The sequence below is a fragment of the Aureobasidium melanogenum genome, assembly GCF_000721775.1.
Source record: "Aureobasidium melanogenum CBS 110374 unplaced genomic scaffold scaffold_60, whole genome shotgun sequence".
NCBI classification, from domain to species: domain Eukaryota; kingdom Fungi; phylum Ascomycota; class Dothideomycetes; order Dothideales; family Saccotheciaceae; genus Aureobasidium; species Aureobasidium melanogenum.
In genome coordinates this window covers 702-20,950 of record NW_024470112.1, presented here as the reverse complement: position 1 = coordinate 20,950, position 20,249 = coordinate 702, and the positions used below count along the sequence as shown (strand labels likewise).

The following is a 20,249-nucleotide window of genomic DNA, read 5'->3' as shown; positions in this document are numbered from 1 at the left end:
ACGATCTACGCGATTCATCGCGAACACCAGTCTGAGGCTGTGTTTGTGGTATCTAATCCTGGGCTGATGAAGGAAGTCAGGGGAGATCTTGAGCGCAGAAATGTGCCTGTCTTCGGACCCATATTTGACTCGTAGATAGCCTAATGAGATATGCCCGACTTCAGACTCGTGATCAACTGCTTGTTCGTGAGAGGCCAAAGAGGTCTCGTGGAGAGTAGGAAAGTATCCCCACTTCAGTGGCGTGGATCGCTATCTCCAATAGAGATGGCGGAAATGGTTGCTCTAGACCTTGGCCTACCATCTCCTTAAAGATGTGTGACGCAGGGACGAGAAGTCCGAGCTGGAGACTAGGAAGTCCTCCGACAAGCATTCCGTAAAGCTCGCTTCTGACGTTTGTTACCCAGGCCCCAGAATCTCCCTTTTCTTCGAAGGGTTATTAGCTTCTTATGAGGAGGGTTGCATTGAGCGTCAACTTACTGAGACCTGTGCTTTGTGCTTGAACAGCCCAAAGCGGACAGCTAAGTCCTGGCAAACGTATCTCAACATCACCCTGACCAAATCCAGTCACAGTTCCACGACGAGTGGTGATAAAACCCTCATCTTTGTCTTCCAGCGCTGATTGGGCCTTGTGACGAATACAGTATTCATCTCTGAGGTAACGCCTGTAGGTATCGTAATCATGTTGATAGCATTGTAGAAATTTGCGTTTTTCACCAGCGTCCAGTCGGAGGTCGGAGAAGACAAGTCGGTCTTCTCGCATAAAATTTTTGTCAGCATATCAACGTGTTGGCGTAGCATGTCCCCATCTCCAGTAATCCCAGTCAGCGTGTAGCCTTCTCTATTGCAATGGAAATCCATTTCTGAGTCGGAGTCCGGGTCGATCTTGTCTTCCTCCAACGCTTGCTCTATTTGATGTCGGACGGAAGAGATGGTCTACAGTTAGGCCGTAGATAGCTCCGGCTACCTTGACCAGGCCACCGAGGGTGGCTTGCCGCTGTTCGTCAGAGCCACCTGTGGAAGGGATGCTGTCGAGTGCTGTACCGCAAATGCCTATAAGTCTCTTTTGGTCTTTTTCAAGCATGGCATCGATGTATAGGTCAATATTGTTTCTCACGGTTGAGCTTCAGATTTTTCCAGAACTGCTGTTCAGATCCTGATCTCGACGACCTCCCCATCTCAGAGTTGCATGAGCTACTGGATTTGGTAAAGTATCTTGCAAAGTGCCTAGATACTAAGCGACAGAATATATTCGAACACTTTGCTACCGTCGGACCACCTACTCGGGAGAAGTGGTATGCACAACTTTTAGGTGATCGCAAGATTGCAGCTTACGATGTTCTTGATTTCGCCATCCTACTGTGGATTATGGTCGACGTCAAAAGAAGTTTTCTACCGAATTATGGAGAGAAAGAGAACAATACATGGCAGCTAGATATGTCTTTGAGGGAGCTACTTTCGCAAACCTTCCCTCAAGACAAAGCACCTGATACTGAGTCGTCGTGTTGGCCCTACAACTTTCACGCAGCAAATCTACATCATATGGGTGATTTCAAGATCATCTGGACTGAGCGACTGCAAGATCATCTTGTCATAGACGAAACAAGCGGCACAGTCGAAATGCGAAACTATCATCATGCCGGATCCTGGATTGCTTACACTGCTCCGATGTCGGGAGCGCGTTCCCATCCCAGTTCTTGGAGGGGACCTTGCAGAGTCTGGCTGTTCTGCTCCCGAAGTACAATCGTGCAAGCCAGCGTTGGATTGATAGAGAGCGTAGACGAGCAAAGAAGAACAAAGGTTTGGCATCACTACTGTGTTATTCTTCGAGGACGACAGAGCACTCATAGGAGTACAGGATTTCTAGACGTTACAGCCGGAAACCAGCCACCAAATCTCAACGCTCGTGAAAGTAACTGGTATGAGCATTGGGGTCAGCGCTTGTCGATGGCAAAAAACATATTCGATCAGACCGAGCCGAACACACTTTCTCAGTGGTGGCACGACACGCGGAACTCGAGTAGAAGGACGACTTTTTGGATCGGCGTTTTGGGCGTCATCCTGGCTGTGACCTTTGGTTTTGTACAATCCGTTGTTGGGATCATTCAGGTTGTAAGGTCTTAGTATCTTATGTGGTTCTACCTTGAACAAGGAAGATCTGCCTCCAAGAATGAGTCCGGATCAAACAATAGTTCTATTCTTTCTCTATGAGACTATGCTCTGCTACTAAATCATTCTATAATAAGGTAATGAGTATGATAGGTGGGCAGCCTCCCAAGCATGACTTCGAGCGGCAAGTTGTTCAGTTTGAGTGGCGCGTGCGTCTCCATGGTGTCCAGCAATCTGTGACCAGCTTCCTCAATATTTATGGAGTTTGCGAAGCTCGGCGCTGAAACTAATATCTCGTCACTCATAATGATGCTTCGATATGAGATCATTTACCGTAGCATTTGGTTTCCAGGGAGATCTAGGACCGTGGAAATTGCTAAAATCATCCAACGAGCACGAATCTTATGGTCACGAATCGTTCTTCACTAAACTACTGTTCCTACATCCCAAGCCACGGAGTGCGTCATTTTTCAGTGCCCAGACCTCAACTATTCCCACAACTATCTCGAAAGCACTTTCTCGATTGTAGGTTGGGAATCCGAAAGATTGAGCTGGTGATGAGTTCGTACTTAAGCCCACATTGTCAAGCTACTTTAATGTAATAGAGTATATCACGCTGTGAGTTTTATCTACACCCCAGAGTCTAATGGAAGACGCTCAAAAGTTGAGTTCCAGAAGCTGCAGCTAACAAGGAGTCATGAAGAGTCAAATGGACACAAACCTATTGTATACAAATAAGATACCTAAGCCAATACCAAACCCTGATCATCAGGCGCACGCAACCATCCGTACCGTCGTATCGCTGTTTCACAAGCCTTCCAACCACCTGAATCTAATCGTGGTTTGTAACACTTGAGGTCTCACTCATTCAACTTACAGGCCAAGGTCGGACGACTCCTGAGCTGTGGTAAAGAAAAACAAAGAAAGAGAAAGCTCGTTGTGCCAGTGCATATTATGGGCTTGAGCACGGATCCCGTTCCTTGACTTGCTCTTATCGCCTCGTGAGAGTGTCTGTTGTCGGGTGCGGTTTTGTTACAACATACTGCACAACCTTTGGCACGTTCACGCCGCAAATTTACGATTATACGATCGAGACCTCTGACATTCCTGTCAACCAACAAGCTTACAGGCACACATATCTTGATGCTCTTCATAATCTCGACCCCGTCGAGCCCACGTCTTTTCTGGTCAGAATTGCTCGCCCAAATGACTAGTGCATGGACGATGAGAATCACAAGATGAGTAAGGACGCTGCCAATCTTGTTTTGGCTCTGATACAGTCCTTTGACTATGGAAAGATGCACATTGAGCAAGCCTTTACGCTACGTTAGCAACATTCCTATCATGCAGTAGCGCAATAATTGACAGCACAAAATCGGATCTCCAAATCTGGGAACGCAGTGTAGCTTGTACTTCTAGGTGTTCTGTCACCACTTGTGGCCGGGAAGTACAACCCTGGCTCTATCCAGTGCGCCGGGCCTCGACTTGGTGCGAAAAGATGGCAAAGAGATGAAGGGCAGACGGTCGGGTCAGATTGGTGCAGTAGACGCTGTCAAACGCGAGTGAGTATTCTTGGATCATGACTGTGTACCAAAGAGGATCGCGCCGATCCCTTGAGACACGAAAACCAACCTTTGTTTTATAACGTGGCCACTCTGAGTATGGACTAGCAGCATTCAGGGCAGAGATTGCCGAGTAATCCGTGCACGAAGATAGGAAAACATGACAGGAGTCATCAGCGTGGCGTGAGGGAATATTGCGCAGACTCTGTGGAGACAGGGTCACACAGCCTGCTCTGTTGTTCTCCGCACCTTGGCAAAACAGAGCACTCTGCATAAACACGCCATCTGCTCTGCTCTGCTCCCCTGCTCTGCTCTACAAAGCACGACAGAGCACGCAGAGCAACATGCATACACTCATTATCTATCAAGTATATAGGTAGGCAGGAACTCAGTAGGAGGTCCTGCGTTCAACTCAATTAGTTATTCCAACAGTCCCTTTGGTTTACACTACACATCACACTACTTGCTTCACTTGCTTGACACTCCTCTTCACGAGTACAAATCCCGTGACTAGTTATTCTCCCCAGAATAGTTGGCCATAACACTTTTATACGCAGAGGCAGCCATTATAACATGTCCACCACGTTAAAACCAACACGTAGAAGCCGCATCGGTAGTGCCTAATTAGCTCCTAACGGAAGTTGTCTATAACAATGTTTATAGAAATGCTATATCTGCTCCTAGACCAACCTTTGGACTGTGAGCCTTTTTGCTTAGTGTAGGTTCAGCTGTTTCGTCGCATCTGTTTCTTTGGTCCGCTACAAGAGATGATAGAGACTCTGCTAAACTACATATGAGCAGACGTGTGTGATGCGTGCCAGAGAAAAAGATGATACGGATGATAGAGATTACCATTATGCACCATCTGGAATTTTTCGTTCGGATTTCTACGTAAGAAATTCTCCTACCAACCATCTGATTTGCAACAACGAACAGAATGATCACGTCAGTCTTCTCAAATGATCTGTAAAAGCCCGCCCTAGGACTATGGGAGTCAACTTAAGTTAGCTTCATCTGCCTTTCGAATATAAGAACTCTTCTGGCTCACTTCATCACGCCTGTAGACTTCACTTTAGCTCTACCGATTGACCCGAACATGGTGAGTGCATACTGGAAGCCCAGGATAAGAGTAAGAAAGATGGGCACTTTATTGTTAAGACCATAGAACGGCATCGCATAATTCCTGGATTTTCTGTTGACAGGTGAAATATTAGGGGTGATGAGGTAAAGGTAGTCGTAGTCCCCAAGCCATCCTTCTTTGCTGGAGACATAACTTGCCAATCGTCGGTAGTTTTGTCTGAAGTTGAGTTTCGCGCGGTAGTCTGTCACAGACCCTGGAGAAGTTTCTGTCACCTCTCCTTGTGTCGCAATCTGGTTATTCGCCTTCTCAGAAATGACGGTAGTTGTGGTTGTCTCCATCGTGTATCTGTTTAATGACTTGGGGAGACAATCGATTCGATCTTCCGGGCACACTAGTTATGAATGGTCTGAAGACGACTTGTAGCCTTCTGATTTGGTGTATCTTTGAGATGTACGATTCGATAACGGATGATGTGTGATGGTCGCTATCAATAATCTGTGCGCCTGAGATAAAGCGGGACTGTCGTACAACAAATCATGTCACCCTCGATGCTCTCGGTCATGTCCGATAGTTCAGAACCGTCAACAAGCAGCTTACTAGCTACTCCTGGGGCAGATGACAATCCGATCTTTTCTTCGTAAAGCTCAAGGCTGGAGCAGCATACCTTCAATCTGCGCAACACCTTCGAGAAGCAGCCATTTGCCTTCTTCCTAATCTTCAAGCAACATGGCCTCAACCTCAAGTCTTCTCATTCATGTCACCATCATTACTGTTGACAAAGAGCGACGCATCATACTTGATAGCGCCTACTAATCAGAGGCAACGAGATCGCGGCAATCGGCAAGACAGCTTACCTATTGCACGACCTTCTCGTGTCTGACGACACGAAACATATCGATTGCTCTGGTCGAATTATTCTACCAGGACTAATCAACATACATGCGCATCTCGCGGAATCCCTGCTTCGTGGTCTTGCAGAAGACCTTCCTTTGCATTCCTAGCTATGTCATGCAATTTGGCCTCTGGACGCGAATCTTGGCCTGGTAGATGGATACATCGGAGCGAGATTGACAATTGCTGAAATGTTGGAAAGCGGGACCACATGCTTCCTGGAAGCCATGTTGACACATCGAACTGGCTTTGAGAACGTGGCGGCTGCCGTGGGTGAAATGAGCATACGAGCTTGTCTTGTTGTTTGATTCGAGGCTTGCAAAGTCAACACTGATTGCTGAATGCTTACAGGGCAAACTGGTGAAGGTCGAAGAGGCCAACAAGGCTACCGGAATCATTGACGCAAGGGACCGAAATATCTCGAGCATATCCATTGCATCCGCCCTAGAAGCGCACGATGCTCATCATGGCTCATGTGATGGCCGATTGCACGTATGGATGGCGGCAAGAACGCATAGAAGTTCGCCAGCTGCTTTACACAGAGCTATTAGAGACGCATGCGAGAGCAACGGTTTGGGTCTTACCATGCATTGTGCAGAAACTCCAAAGGACCTCCAGATCTTCGCAGGCTGCTATGACTGCACTCATGCAGAGTTCTGCAAGGACAATAATCTGGTCAGGAACGGTGGTAAAACAGTTTTGGCGCATATGGTCAATCTCAAGCTTGAGAAAGACGTGCACCTGCTCAGCAAACGTGGCGTCGCTGTGGCTCACAATCCAGCAAGTAACTGTAAGCTGGCTTCAGGAATCGCTCCCATCCCCGAACTTATGGACGGAAACGTCAACGTGTCCCTGGGAACTGACGGTGCTCCTTGCAACAATACCTACGATATGTTTCAGGAGATGCGATTAGCGGGTTTAATCTAGAAAGGAGTCAGGAGAGATGCTGCCGTAATGAGTGCCGACAAGACCTTGGAGATGACGACGATCGACGGTCCTAGAGCTCTCGGCTTGGAAGACAAGATCGGTAGCCTGGAGGTCGGAAAACTTGCAGGTTTTGTGGTATTGCGTGGCGGGGATTGCATTGTGCTCCTTTTGATCAAGAACAGATACTTCATGGTGGTGTCGATGCGATCACTACTGTAGTGCATCCGTGCACTGGTTCAGATGTCGAGAAGGTGGTAGTAAATGGCCGAGTCCTTGTTCAGAATCAGAAGCCTGTCTGTGCTGATGAACAAGAGATATTACTCCAAGCACGGCAGGCGGCGAAGAGGATTCGAGACTCTGCTGGAGTCATAGCGAGGCAGACAAGAAATTATCTGTAGCTCTGGCATACAGAACTCTTCTTACGACTAGATAGTCTGGTGAAACCACCAAAAGATATTTGTAATTGCTCAAGCTGTATTAAAGGGCTGTTCTAGAAGCCAAACATGTCTTTACCTTCCTCATATCCCTATCAAGTGTTAACGAAACCCTTTCAAAGAGGAAAATCAACATGAACTTACCCAATCGCGCAGCGCAGGCATAGCAGCCTTCTGTATCATAGCCGGAGGTCCACACACGAATACAACACTCTTCTTGCCACTCTCCTTCTCAGGACCATAACTGTACTTCTTGATCTTGTCTGCATCGACATGACCCTTCTCACCTTTCCAGTCATCAGAAGGGTGACTCAGGATGTGTTGGATCTCGAAGCTATCCTTGTGGTCTTTGGCGAACTTGTTCAGGTCTTCACGCAGCAAGATGGCGGACTCGTCTTTGTTAGCGTCCACGACCTTGATTTTCGTCTTGTCGCTGTCGGTAGCCATGATCCTGGCGATCAGTTGATACCCAGGTGTGATACCAGAACCACCAAGGATAAGCGTGATGTTCTCGAACTGTTGCTCCTCGTCGAAGATCTCGAATTTGCCATCCCCGAGATATTTGATGTCGCCGGTAGGACCGCGGATCTCGACCTCCTCGCCTTCTTTCATGCAGTCGAGAATGTTGCTGAGGGCACCACCAGGCTGGTCGTCAGTCGGGAAATAGGTCTTGACGACAAGGTCGAAAGTGCCGTCCTCAGTGTCTGCTCCAACGATAGGCGCAGTGGGTGTGTATGAGCGGACGAGCATCTTATCGGCCATGTGGAATCCCATCTGCAAGTGTTGGCAAGTACCAAGACCGAGCTTTTTGGATTTGTCGCCGAGGCTGAAAGTGTACTGGCGGGTGTCTTCGGAGTTGTTCTTCTTCTTCTGCAGGGTCACGGGGTACCATCTGTAAGTTGAGGTTAGCGTCGATGTGCTAACGGAAGATCTTGATGAAAGTAGACGTACTGCTGCATGGAGAGTACAACATTAGTCTTCTTGTTCGAAGCTTCTGCCTTAGCCTTCGCTGCCGCTTCCGCTTCTTTCTTCATATGTGCTTTAGCCTTGTCTGTTACTGTACCGAGAATACATTCTGCGCATCACGTCAGCGAACTGGTAATTCTTAGCTTGAAAAAGAAAGAGAGCATACCAGCGAGCTTCTTGTAAGCGTAGCCATCGTGGATGGATTCGAAGCTCTCCGAAGTCTCTTGAGAGAGCTTGCCACCATGGTTCATAATGGTTGCCTTGCCACCGGGGTGCCAGTCAAGCACAGAAGTCGCATCGTAGACATTGCCATCGACCACAATCCAGCAATCGTCTTCCTTATCGTGCTTCTCGATTTCCTCTCTGGTGAATTGTTTCTGCGGTGTATTGGAACTATGCTTTGCGCTGGCAATCTTCTCGTCTGCGCTAGGCTCTACCCATCCACCGGTACCAGTGCCTGGCTCGACAGGGTGGCAGAAGAGGACCTCAACGTTACCATCCTTGCTTTCAGTGATTTCGGGTTTGACCTTGTACCAGCCATTGTTCATCATGCCCATGACGTTCCATGAGCCGAACTGGGAAAATGGGTTAGTCAAAACGCACGAAAGTAAAACTTCTCGGTGTACACATACCTCTGGCTGGGTGTTCTTGAAGACGTTGAAGCATCGCACAATAATGCTCGGAGCTCGGAGCAAGTGCGCCTGTTCGATGTCGATGTACCAGTGAATCCAGGTCCAATACTTTTGACCATGTCTGATTGGAGCCTCTGGGAATTGTCTGATACAGTACAACCATGTCTCACCATTGTCGAGACTGACTTCGACTCGCTGCACCTCATGACCACCTCCATCATAAGCATAGCCAGCAATGCGATACGTGTGGCCCTTCTTGACATCAGACACCCCGATGCGCTCACCGTGTCCAGGATTAGCGATGACCGAATTCAAATTTTGTTCGTTGCAAGCCGTGTCCGGGTGGCGGAAGAGGGTTTCCGAAAACTCACCGTCCTTCTCAGTAACGAAAGCAGGCTAGGAAGAATTTGTTAGCACAAGGCGCTGCTAAACTATGATCGGGATACTCCGAACCAGCACGCGATTGTCCCAAATATGATAGTGACTGTCGTTCTCCTTCTCACTAATCCAAATTTTTTTCAGCCATTTGACTTGCCTTCCACCAACATATCCAGGAATAATGACTCGTAGAGGATACCCATGGTCAGGAGGTAATTTGACATCATTCATCTCATAAGCCAGCAGGACATCATTGACCGGATCCATAGCATACTCATACGGGATGCATGTCTCGTAAGTACCCTCTGATGGCTCATCAGAACCTGCAAAATTGACCCATCTTCTGACTCCAGATCCATTGGTAGGGTAATCAATTCCAGCCGCTTTCAAGACATCGGACAAAAAAGCACCCTTCCAGAATGCGTTACTGATAGCACCGGCGCCCCAGTTAAAACTTTTGATCTCTGGGTCATGTTGAGTTCTTTGCGTCTGTTACCGTCACAAGCCAGTGCGACTGCGATGTTGACGCTTTCGAACCTGTTCTTAAGGTCGTCCATGCTAAACTTACACTTTCCGTTCTCGATGTCCAGCTCGTGCGTTTCCCACAGTAGATGTGGTACGGGTCCATGGTTTCGCACACAGTGCAAGCGATTTGGGGTGATCAGACCTGTCTCAAAGAGGTCTGATAGCGGATATTCGGCATTCAAAGGGTGCTTGCCCGTCAGACGGATCATATTCGAGTCTCTCGGGATCCAGTTGTCCGGGCTGGCGCGGTCGGCATCATCAATCACGTCAGAAGGCTTGAGGTGTGCCCAAGGAGATTTCATCTTCCCGTCGCTTTGTTTGAGGTTCTCGACAATCTTCTTCTCTGCTTGCAGACTCCTCAGCAGTGCAATTTCCTGCACGCTGTACTTTTCTCGTAGTTTTTCGTATCCGGATTTCGGTTTGGAATCTTTCTGCTCCTCGGAATCTGCTTGATCGGCTTGAGATCCATCCTTAAGGTCCTTTTGGTCATTCTTGCCGTCCTGCTTGTCGCCATCCTGGTTGGTTGCCTTCGAGTCATCTTGTCCACCGCTTGAAGCATAAGCATCATTGTGTCTCTGACGATTGAGGTTGCCATCCTTCCATTCATGCTCTTGTTCTTGCTTCTCCTCTTGCTCTTTTTTCTCCTTTTCTTCCTTCTCTTTCTCTTCCTTCTGCTTATGGCGTTTTAGATTGGCGGGACAAGGTTCTTGATTCTTGATGAAATCTTCGGACTCGTTGAGTCTGTAACGCCAGCCATTGGGATGATCTTCCGGTTCTTCGAGGTAATAGTCCTGTATTGCGTTAGTGCCAGTCTAGCTGGTGTGTTGATGACATGTGCACATGCCTCTTGCTTCTCCTTGGCTTCGCGAAAGTTGACCAATTTATGTTGCTTCAAATCCTTTTGCAGCTCGTCGGACTCTTCTGCAGCCTCCTTGAGGAAAGAATCCTGACTGTCTTCGCTATCAGAATCATCGCCGCTTTGTACCAATCCAGGGACACGGTCAAATCGATCACGATAGCCAATATGATGCTTGGCTGAGCTCCAGTCAGGCTCGTTGTCAATTTCCTTCTGAGAGGAGCCGGGATGACCTCGGACGTAAGTACGGTATGGTATTGGAGGCATTCTGATGGTTGAACTATGGAACCGCGCGCTGGGAGCTGGGCAGCTGGGCTTATGTGAACACCGGAGCTCTGATTGAATTTGAAATTACGTTATCCATCGGGAAGTGTCAAAGTCAGAAAGAGCTATGATCGAGCTCCTTCACCTTGTTTTGAAAGACCCGCGGAGAAGCGGGGCCTCAAAACTGACGTCGAAACGGTCAAACATGGATGTCAACCGTTGGAACTCGGGGATCGGCTTTCTAGCGTAAGCCACTTTGGCGTGAGCCTCTAGACTTTCTTCTTTTGTTGTCAATATCTCTCGCATGAAGTCGTTGGACATGTAGAGACTATGCCTCCGTACAGTACCGCGAATAGCAGATGCATATTCGAACCACGGATTTGAACCTTGTTCAAGACTGACATGTCGCCCTAAGATTAAGCTACCGCTTGCTGATCTCCTGAGCAGCGGGAGAGTCGGGCCGTGATGATCCCTCAGATCAAAGTTCGGCGAGAGTACAGTACCTGTCTGTTTTTATGCGAGTCGATGCAAGCGGAGAATATGATGTGGAAAAGACAAGAGCCGACCCCAGTGTGTCTGCGGCTGATCACCAGCAAATAACAACAGGTCCACAGGAAGATCTGCGACTTTTTATTATCGGGATCTTGGACTGGGCATGTACTCATGATCAGGTTTCTAAGTGACGAGAGTGTAGTGCGTAGCTTCGAAGTGTGCGCTGAATGGTTTTGATTGTGTCTCGTCTTCTACTCACATCTTATTTTTACGTCTCCTACCAGCCAGGGCTGCTCATTCTCGATACAAAGTCCGGGTGGGAGGGTTTCTCGATTTCGTTGAGGGGTTTTCTGCTGTATCTAATTCTTTGGCATAATGACGATACCCATGGTGCAAGAGGTGCCTTGGAGATTGGACAGGAAGGCTGTCTTGATTCATGCGCCAGACCTCAACAAGGCTTGGACGCAGAGGAGAGACTGGACTATATTCGACCAGCCATTCCTACTACTCACCTACAATCAAATCATCTTACCTGTTGCCATTCTTGGAAAGCGTCCACGTGAAACTACGGCACCTGATCTGATGTTACATCCTCCTTGCTTCCTCCCGCCACCATGATCTCCCACTGAAGTCTGCTCCACCTTTGAAGTCGATATGCCTACTGAAGCAGGTGACCTTGACGACGCTAGCAGTCACGCGGTGACCAAGACGCCTCTCAAGGTCAGACAACTTACCCAAGACGTGTTCCATGTCGGAAGCGATATCTCAAATTGGGAGTGTGGGACGAACTGCACGCCTAGAGCGCACGAACCCGAGCAGTTTCTTTCGAGTGTGGAAGGAAGAACGTTGATTTGCGAGACCGCGTGGCCAATTCTGTGATTGAACCTGCCGAAGTGACAGTCCCAATGCGAAGAATGAGGAATGTATCAAAAAAAAAAAAAAAAGCCAGATATGCAGGAGCATCATTAGGACGTTGGTTCTTTTGAAAACAGCCACGAAAGAGAAATTCGCAGCTCTGCTTGTTCAAGTTGTCCGCAAGATCTGGACACTCGCGTGACATGAGCTTCGAAGGCTGCCTGGCTGGTCTAGTCGCTTCTTCGAAGTTTTCGTCCTTCCCGTACATGCATACCAGCTTATGAGGATGCCGTCGACCTGTTCAGGCAGGTTCGGATATCCGGACTCTTCGAAAGTTGTTGAAAGTTTGATAGGTTTGATAGATCCGTGCTTTCTCGTTCGTGTGGCTCATCCCGTCGAGTTCCGCTTGACGGCGGTGCTGCCGTGAGATGCGTTGCCGATGTTTCAAACACTGCGTCTCGGATCCATCACGGAAGCCAAGTGCAATAACCACAGGATCCTCGACAACTCCCGCGGAGCTACCCCACCTCCATGGAAAAGCCCTCTTCTCCCAGGTGTTTCGTGTCTTGCCCTCTCGTGTTTTTCATGCTACGTCAGTGCGAAACCTGAGATATATTCAACGATTTTGGCTTGTTCGGTCACTGTTCCGTTCTGTCTTCTTGCGATTTTGGTAGCGGAACTCAACACATCATCACGACATCTTATCACCAACATACTTTCAGAGGCCTGATACGCAATACTATCTTAATGATTCAGCAAAGAATGCCATCGCCATACTCTGGTTTAGTTTCATCGCCTGACCTTGCTCCACAAAGTGCAGCCACCTCCCTGGGTAAAAAGCCTGGCACTTTTCATTCACACAGCCTACGACCACCATCGGCAGATGAGTGTAAGCACGATAGACAGCATTCTGAGCTACCGATGCTTCCGTGTTTCCATCCAGCAAAGTTTCCCACGCCTCAGCACGGCAATGCTCTGACTATATCACCTGGCATAGGTCGCAGACAAGCGCAGCTCGGTTCTCAGTCGCGGCACAAGCAAATCGGAGGAGCACAGAAGCGGCTGAAAACGTACCAATATGAGGTACTCGACCTCAATGAAGGACAGAGTAGAAAACCGTTGTTGAAGGCTGAACCAAGCAGCCCCAAGTTGCAACCCACGACCTTATCAGGGCCTGTCACACCGTTAGCCCTGGAGAGACATGAGAGCTATTTCTCAACGGGATCGGGCTTTCTTGGTGTCAAGCGTGATGTGCTTAAGGCTTCTGACACACATGGAAACATGACAGACAATAACCACAGTCCGTCGCATTGATTATGCACTCGCAGCCGTAGCCATAGGGGACACTAGCCTCGTTGATCTGGATCGATCCGAGACCTTCTGCTAAGGCTCCAAGTCTGTCGTCTATACAGGTTAGATAGAGCGTACTCCTGAACGACGTTTTGCATGCCTCTCCAAGAATGGTTTCGAAGGACACATGACGACTTAGCTACAACCGATCTATGATGAAGTTGCAGGGATAGAAGTCGCGCACCCCTCCAAAGGCTCTCGAGGTGGGCCAAATATACATCCCTGTTAACCGCCCGTTCAAACGTCGGCATTTGGAAGCAGCACCTACACAGTTATTATCACTTCCAACGCATAGTCAAAACCATCTCTAGACACAAAGCAAGCATAGATGAAGCGGGAATATCACAGAACAATCAACATGTTGCCAATTACCAGAGCAGGATAGTTTAACTCGCCGCAAGTGTTTACAATCCACACATCACTTATTTCACGTTGGACATAGACAATTAAGAAGGCTTACTCAAGTCTGGCGAACATTTGCACATTTGCGCAGACCTCCGCGTGATATTTTCCACGACGATCTGAGCAGTGATCAAGAGTGACATGCCTTTCCTCAAGATATCATGTGGAAGGAACTTTCATTGTCGCTTCTATGATAACTTGCAGGCAGAGGAAAAATTCACCAGTGCGGCGAGCTAAGCACTACGCCGAGGAACTAACGACATATGATCCAAGTTGCACCATATCCTCCCAGACTGGCAAGTTCTTTTTTTTTGCTTTCTTGCTTTTTTTGCTTTTTTTGCTTTTTGTTCCCTCACTTTTATTATTGTGATAGGAACCTATACTAGATGGCGAAAGGTCTCGTAAAGCTACCGCCCCAGCGGCTTTTAACGTACCCACCCTTCGTATTTAAGATGATCCTCTTCTTTCTTAATTGGATCTTTTGTCCATCTTTCGATCGACTTACGTCTGTCCTCGATCCAAGAAGATACGATAGTGTACATGGTTGAAATTCAATGGTTGTCCGGTTCTCTAGATGTTCCCGGGTGCTATCGCGGTTTTTGTCTTTGCGTGAGAGCGGCGTCAGTGATCGTTTCCGGAAGAAGGCATTCAAAGAATTGAGTCACGAGAGGGCTATGTCTTGGCTGTGAATCCTACCTGCATTCTAGACTTACCAGAGAGGTAAGGTACGGAATCTCAGGTGCTCTCCATGAGCACCAACAATGCTGGGGTCTCACAATTGGGGATGTGTCTGTAAGATGCGCATGGCCGAGATGTACCCGTGCAGAGTCTTGCGCGCATGTAAGTAGTGAAGCAAGTTGTACAATCAGAAATTATGAATAGTCCAGGGCCCTCAACTCGGTAGCCTCGTTATACAATATGTGCTCCCCACTGATACCGTTGTCCGTCTTATCCTCATCCTTTCCGGGCCACATGATCTCCCCAATCCACACAGCTCGAATGTTTGCAAATGCGCAGACGATCCACATAATGACCAGCCCAACAGTCAGTGCACTGCATACACCGTTGATACTCGCGCTTTCCAGAGCAGTTCCAGTCTGGATCGAAGCAAGTGTAAGACCAGCGTTGGGAAAGACGAATGCCCACCAGTTTAAGGTGAATGACATTTTCTTGATTCCGGCAAGAACTGAGACTAAAGAGACGCAGAAGAACCAGAAAGAGAACAAGATCACGAAGAATCCTGCCAGGATACCAATGACTTTGATCACGTCTCCCATCGGAAGGGAAGTGATACCAAACAGTTCAGTGTCACCGAATACTTTGGGAGCTTGCCGACCAAGGGAGATGAGGGCATGCGCAGTGTAGCCAGCTGGCCCTACACTCACAAACATGCCAGGTCTAGTGGGCGGGTCTGGCAATGCGCTGACCATCAACCTCTGTGTGTACATGGCGTACATCATGAGAGCGACACACCATCCAGCACCTTGCAGCATGATCGCGCCAAACCAGATTTTGACAGCGGCGTAGTGTGGCTGATAAGGGACAATAGTTTGAGCCAAAGGGCCGACCACAAGCAGAGGATAGATTTAACAAAACAATCGCTATCTACTCGCAAGGCCCTAGCTGATCCTTCGTTGCAGAGCCCGACCGAGGAAACATTGCAAACGCCATCACCAACAATTTCATGAAGGATGTTGGCATAGCTCAAAATCAATTCAACGTCGGTCAGCAGATGTTATCACTTGGCATTGTCCTCTTCGAGATTTCTTCCAACATGATTCTGTACCTAGTTGGCTCTGGTAAATGGTTGACACTGCAACTCTTCCTCTTTGGTATCGTCAGTACCTTCCAAGCCTTTCAGAAAAAGAGAACTATGCATCCTTTATTGCAGCTCGTTTTCTCCTTGGCCTGGCCGAGTCTGGCTTTATTCCTGGCAGTCTGTGGACCATATCTACCTGGTATACGAGAAAAGAGACAGCCAAAATAGTCATGGTATTCTACTTTGGCAACCAATGTGGTCAAGCTTCTGCCAAACTTCTCGCATATGGTATTCTCCACGTGCGCGGTGTAAGTGGCCGGCCGGGATGGTTCTGGTTGTTCGTACTCATGGGTGGCTTTACCTGTTTCTGCGGTTTCGTCTTTGGCTTCTTCCTCCCAGACTCGTTTCGCATCCCTGCTCGACATTCTTGCCTGGACGTGCGCTTTTCACTCCGAGGGAGGTCCACATTTTCAGAAATTGTGTCTTGCTTGACGGCCTAGCAAAGGGAAAGAAGAAAAAGAGGATTGGTTTGACAGCTATTAAGAAAGCCTGCAGCAACTGGCGCATGTGGGTGCACTTCCTCATCACCTTGACCAACGATGGCCCTGAACGTGCTTTTGATACATATTTTTCTCATTGCTTTTTTGTTGTCCGCTTTGTCTTGTTGTGAGAAACGATCATCGATGTGGCGAGAGCGAGTCGTATTCTCCGCTTGCGTGTCTGCTTTCTAGAAAATCACTTACACAGCGTGGTCTACCCGCTCAGATCATACAAGAAACTTAAGAGATCTACATTCCGTACTCTCGAAGCGATTCACCATAACAAACCACACGATCGCCGGTAATTCGCAAGATACGACTAGATTGGACGTCCGGAGAGTTGTGGCGCATGCGACCCTGCCGAGATATACCATGCTGTGCATAAAAAGCCTATACATCTGAGCTACTGCGGTACGGGATGGCTCAACGGGGAGAGCGCCTGGTAATCCCTCTCGAAGTAGCTATATATACACCCATTTCTACGACAAGAAGAAGATCGTGGGTTCGAATCCCATAACCCCCAACCCTGCACGCTCACGTCAACGAACCTTGTCATGTGCGATGTGCAAGCTGCTATAAGACTGCCTCGCTATTTGCACACTCCTGCCTAGCATTGATAATGCCACTAACACGTCTGTACAATTCCACTACTAAAACACTACTACGTTCTTCGCAGACGAGAACGATCTCTCCTCGGAAAGAAACCTTCGAAAAATAATGGAAGAGGGGTGTTCATCTACACGGTGTCCTTAGATTCGTCGTCCGAGCGTATCGTACGATTCAATGGTCGTATGTTCTTGAGCCGCAGCCGGATCTGCGATCGGGTGACAATTTTCAAGGTTGTGGAGCACTGTTTCCTGCCGCTTCGCGTGACGTATTTAATCTCAGCAACGACCTCAATCCTTGATGTGTATCACTTCACATACCATCTCAACTTCAGATCTTGACTACTGCATCATGAGTGAACGAAGCGCCGACGATCTCACTGGCGCAGGTGATTTCTGTTTTTCCACGAACCACGTTGATCCCAACGACGCCAAGAATAAGGGGGATGATGCTACGTCTCAACTGCGCACCGAGTCTTGCATCAGACTAAGGACTTTGTCGCAAGTCCATCTCCACGACCATGACCAGGAGCACACACCAGAAGAACGAATGCAACCTACAACCATTCCAAATACCGTGGAGCTTGAAGAAGCCTCTTCCTCAGATTCGATTCCTGTTGGGATCACGAGCCGTTTATTCGTCTCACACTTCCTCTCAACATGGATTTCACGACTGTTCGAGATGGGCGCTGTACTCTTCATTGCTGCCATCTACCCTAACACCCTACGGCCCTTGTCTATCTATGCGCTCGTGCGAAGTGCTTCAGCGATCGCATCGGCACCAGCACTCGGCTCTTGAATCGACAAAGGCGACAGGCTTAGTGTTGTCAGAATTTCCATCGTAGGACAGCGGCTAGCAGTGGAGTCATCATGCGGCATCTTCTGGATTCTCCTTGTACGAAAAGAGATGGCAAGCGGTCTCAGATCCGGCCTATTCAGTCTTACAGTAGTTTTTGCTTGCATTGAGAAACTGTGCTCGATCCTGAATCTGGTGTCGGTGGAGAGAGACTGGTTAGTCGTCATCTCAGAAGGACGTGATGCAGCCCGTCGAAAGTTGAACGCTCGTATGCGCCGCATTGACCTGTTCTGCAAGCTGTTTGGACCTCTGGCAATCTCTTTAATAAACGGGTCATCTCTCTGGGTCACTCTAGCGATGAGTTGCGTTTCCGTTGTCGTGGAATACTTTGCAGTCGCAGTCGTGTTTAGGCTGGTTCCGGCCCTTCAACGAGCAGAGTACCTGGATGCGACTACTACGGAAGTTATCGAGCAACAACAACCATTGATACAACCTGGCAGCTCCTCGCTGCCACGAAGGCTTTACAGCTCCCTTGTGACAGGAGCCGCTTACCTTCTACCTCTCGAGTCCTTTCCTTACTATTACCAGCACTCGGCGTCTCTCCCATCCATCGCTCTATCCCTGTTGTATCTTACGGTGCTCTCGTTTTCCGGCCAAATGATCACATTTCTCCTCAGTGTTGGCTATTCGTCCACCTATGTCGGCATTGCTCGTACGATCAGTACTGTTTTTGAACTCTCAGCAACCTGGATAGCTCCTATGGTTCAGCAACGTGTCGGCACTGTGCGAGATGGTATGTGGTTCCTTACGTGGCAGATGTTTTGGCTTGCTGGCGGCCTGTCATGGTTCTTTGTTAGTGGCACCGCCCTAACAGGACACAGGATCTTCTCGGCAAGCGGGCTCGTTGGTGCTGTCATACTCAGCCGCGTTGGTCTGTGGGGCTTCGATCTTTGTGCACAGAGCATCGTCCAGGAAGAGGTTAACGACCATTTTCGAGGGGCGTTCTCAAGTGTCGAGGCATCATTCCAGAACCTTTTCGAGATGCTGTCGTACATGACAACAATTGTGTTCTCGCGGCCGGATCAATTTGAATGGCCTGTTGTTATGAGCGTCATTGCTGTCTATGCTGCTGGGAGCACTTATACCATATATGTAAGGAAGAAGCGGGGTCATCTAATACATGCTCCCAATTGGGTTAAGTGTTAGTCCGGCATCAAGTGTGATGAACTAGTCACAAACACGTGCTGGTAGAATCAACTGTTACGGACTGAACCGCGATCTAACGATCGAATAGATTACCTATAATACAAGAAGGATTTGCTAAGGAAACAAAGGGAGGAAGGAGATCCCTCCTTCGTACGACAAGCACGCGTGCCAAGCTCTGAATCCAGGGTCCAGGGTCGGACCCGTAACACTGGAATTCCACCTGTAATTGCCAAAGGAACTTGATTTTCTTGAGTACTGGCGCACCGTACGATTATATACACAAGCTACCAAGAAACCTCCGCTCCGACAACACAATAACGTCCTCCCCTACTGGGACTGAAACGCCTGCTCAGTGTTGTCGCCAATATTCAACAGAAACCAACAATACAAAGGAGAGTTCGTCTGACAAGGCACGAGGCTTCAAACGAAGGTTCTCACGTAGCAAACAACTCCATCACAAGCAATTTCAACAGTTGTAGCCTTGCAAACATGCTCCTTCCTTCTTATTCTTTTAGGAGTTGCAACCCTTCTTCATCAGTTGCAACACTTCCTTCTCTTCGACCAATGCAACAGCCCATCAACACAACAATGTCTGCTGCAGTTGCAAGTCCTTCGGCCGGCTCTCTCACCAACACTGGCAAGCGCGGTGGAGATGGCGGCGGCAAGCCTCCTCGCAAGCCAACTGGCAAGGGCGACCCTACTGGTCATTACTCAGTCAACCAGATCACAGAGGTTAGTGAGTTGCACAAATTTTTGACCCTGTTGTAGTGATTCTGATCTTGTAAGAGGTAACATCATCAACAAGCTGGATCTGGCTTTCATCACACAGATACACCAGTCCGCCATGGCTCTTGCAGACGCCGGCGAGCAAGTCAGACTTCGTGTCGAAGGCGCTGCCTTTCTGGAGCGCAACAGTCGTCAACGCCTAGCCCCTAAAGTTCCAGACATGCTTGATCAGGAATTCCACTCTTCTTCTTGCGCACTTACTCTCGACGACGATGTCTTTCTCAAGAGACATAGTACGCGTAGCGCCGGCTTGCAGATCATCGACTATCCCATCTTGCTGGCTATGTGAAACTTCCTTAGAGGAGCGTAACAAGAGGCGCCAGGCTGGCAAGAAGTAAGGTTGTTGCAAGGGTTGCAACAGAGAACTGATGGCTTCCGAGAGACATTTCCTTTGTTGCAGGAGGGTTTTCATCTGTATACAGCTGAAAGTAGCTGTTTCTTTTCTTTTTTGATAGCAGAAAGTTGCTGATTCTTTACTGATTCTTACCAAAGAGGCGGCTGCTTTCTTGCGAACGAAGCGCAGCATTATTAGCTAGCAACAATACTCGTTTTCTTTGAACTCACGTTCCAAATTTCCTCATAAGAGTTTTCTTTGCACCCAAGGAATAACCACTCTTTACAGGAGGATTAGAGTTGTCTACAATGTCCGTTGTAGCTGTTATATCGTTGCGAAGAGAGAGGGTGAGATTCGACGGCGTGTAGCGCGTTAAGTGGTTTGCGAAACTTTTTTCCGTGCACTGTACATTCAGAATATCGAAAGACATACCGCGCATCCACAGGAACAGAATATCACCTGTCAAGAAAGTGTGGCTAAGGGGAGTGCCAACAACATGGCAA

The 20,249-nt window shown here is 48.4% G+C and overlaps 9 protein-coding genes across 9 annotated transcripts; 5 read left to right on the top strand and 4 right to left on the bottom strand.

The window, feature by feature from the left end:
• Positions 1-172: 172 nt before the first annotated feature.
• Positions 173-760, bottom strand: M437DRAFT_70665 (uncharacterized protein; the record flags this gene model as incomplete). The annotated part of the gene is made up of 2 exons (XM_041025527.1): positions 173-423; positions 478-760. The coding sequence occupies 2 exons, from the start codon at positions 758-760 to the stop codon at positions 173-175; spliced, it is 534 nt and encodes a 177-aa protein (XP_040874639.1).
• Positions 761-1,515: 755 nt separating this feature from the next.
• On the top strand, positions 1,516-2,121 carry M437DRAFT_10888 (uncharacterized protein; the record flags this gene model as incomplete). The annotated part of the gene is given in 3 exon segments (XM_041018585.1): positions 1,516-1,587; positions 1,605-1,773; positions 1,865-2,121. Coding segments are annotated over 3 exon segments (498 nt in total), but the record flags the coding sequence as incomplete, so codon positions are not given.
• Positions 2,122-4,292: 2,171 nt separating this feature from the next.
• On the bottom strand, positions 4,293-5,087 carry M437DRAFT_70663 (uncharacterized protein; the record flags this gene model as incomplete). The annotated part of the gene is made up of 4 exons (XM_041025526.1): positions 4,293-4,313; positions 4,359-4,426; positions 4,577-4,647; positions 4,717-5,087. 4 exons carry the CDS (start codon positions 5,085-5,087, stop codon positions 4,293-4,295), a joined length of 531 nt encoding a protein of 176 aa, XP_040874637.1.
• A 388-nt stretch (positions 5,088-5,475) lies between these two features.
• M437DRAFT_79566 (Metallo-dependent hydrolase) lies at positions 5,476-6,965 on the top strand (the record flags this gene model as incomplete). The annotated part of the gene is made up of 6 exons (XM_041027201.1): positions 5,476-5,520; positions 5,553-5,718; positions 5,797-5,939; positions 5,992-6,533; positions 6,579-6,694; positions 6,745-6,965. The coding sequence occupies 6 exons, from the start codon at positions 5,476-5,478 to the stop codon at positions 6,963-6,965; spliced, it is 1,233 nt and encodes a 410-aa protein (XP_040874636.1).
• Positions 6,966-7,057: 92 nt separating this feature from the next.
• On the bottom strand, positions 7,058-10,625 carry M437DRAFT_79565 (uncharacterized protein; the record flags this gene model as incomplete). Its single annotated transcript, XM_041027200.1, has 8 exons — positions 7,058-7,093; positions 7,146-7,893; positions 7,953-8,076; positions 8,134-8,542; positions 8,600-8,995; positions 9,053-9,441; positions 9,474-10,293; positions 10,347-10,625. 8 exons carry the CDS (start codon positions 10,623-10,625, stop codon positions 7,058-7,060), a joined length of 3,201 nt encoding a protein of 1,066 aa, XP_040874635.1.
• A 2,106-nt stretch (positions 10,626-12,731) lies between these two features.
• Positions 12,732-13,283, top strand: M437DRAFT_70660 (uncharacterized protein; the record flags this gene model as incomplete). The annotated part of the gene is made up of 2 exons (XM_041025525.1): positions 12,732-12,858; positions 12,967-13,283. 2 exons carry the CDS (start codon positions 12,732-12,734, stop codon positions 13,281-13,283), a joined length of 444 nt encoding a protein of 147 aa, XP_040874634.1.
• A 1,310-nt stretch (positions 13,284-14,593) lies between these two features.
• M437DRAFT_61192 (uncharacterized protein) lies at positions 14,594-15,307 on the bottom strand (the record flags this gene model as incomplete). The annotated part of the gene is made up of 1 exon (XM_041023888.1): positions 14,594-15,307. A coding segment is annotated over one exon (714 nt), but the record flags the coding sequence as incomplete, so codon positions are not given.
• Positions 15,308-17,174: 1,867 nt separating this feature from the next.
• Positions 17,175-18,626, top strand: M437DRAFT_79564 (uncharacterized protein; the record flags this gene model as incomplete). Its single annotated transcript, XM_041027199.1, has 2 exons — positions 17,175-17,382; positions 17,434-18,626. 2 exons carry the CDS (start codon positions 17,175-17,177, stop codon positions 18,624-18,626), a joined length of 1,401 nt encoding a protein of 466 aa, XP_040874632.1.
• Positions 18,627-19,214: 588 nt separating this feature from the next.
• M437DRAFT_89298 (uncharacterized protein) lies at positions 19,215-19,701 on the top strand (the record flags this gene model as incomplete). The annotated part of the gene is made up of 2 exons (XM_041029023.1): positions 19,215-19,362; positions 19,415-19,701. 2 exons carry the CDS (start codon positions 19,215-19,217, stop codon positions 19,699-19,701), a joined length of 435 nt encoding a protein of 144 aa, XP_040874631.1.
• Between the last annotated feature and the right edge of the window lie 548 nt (positions 19,702-20,249).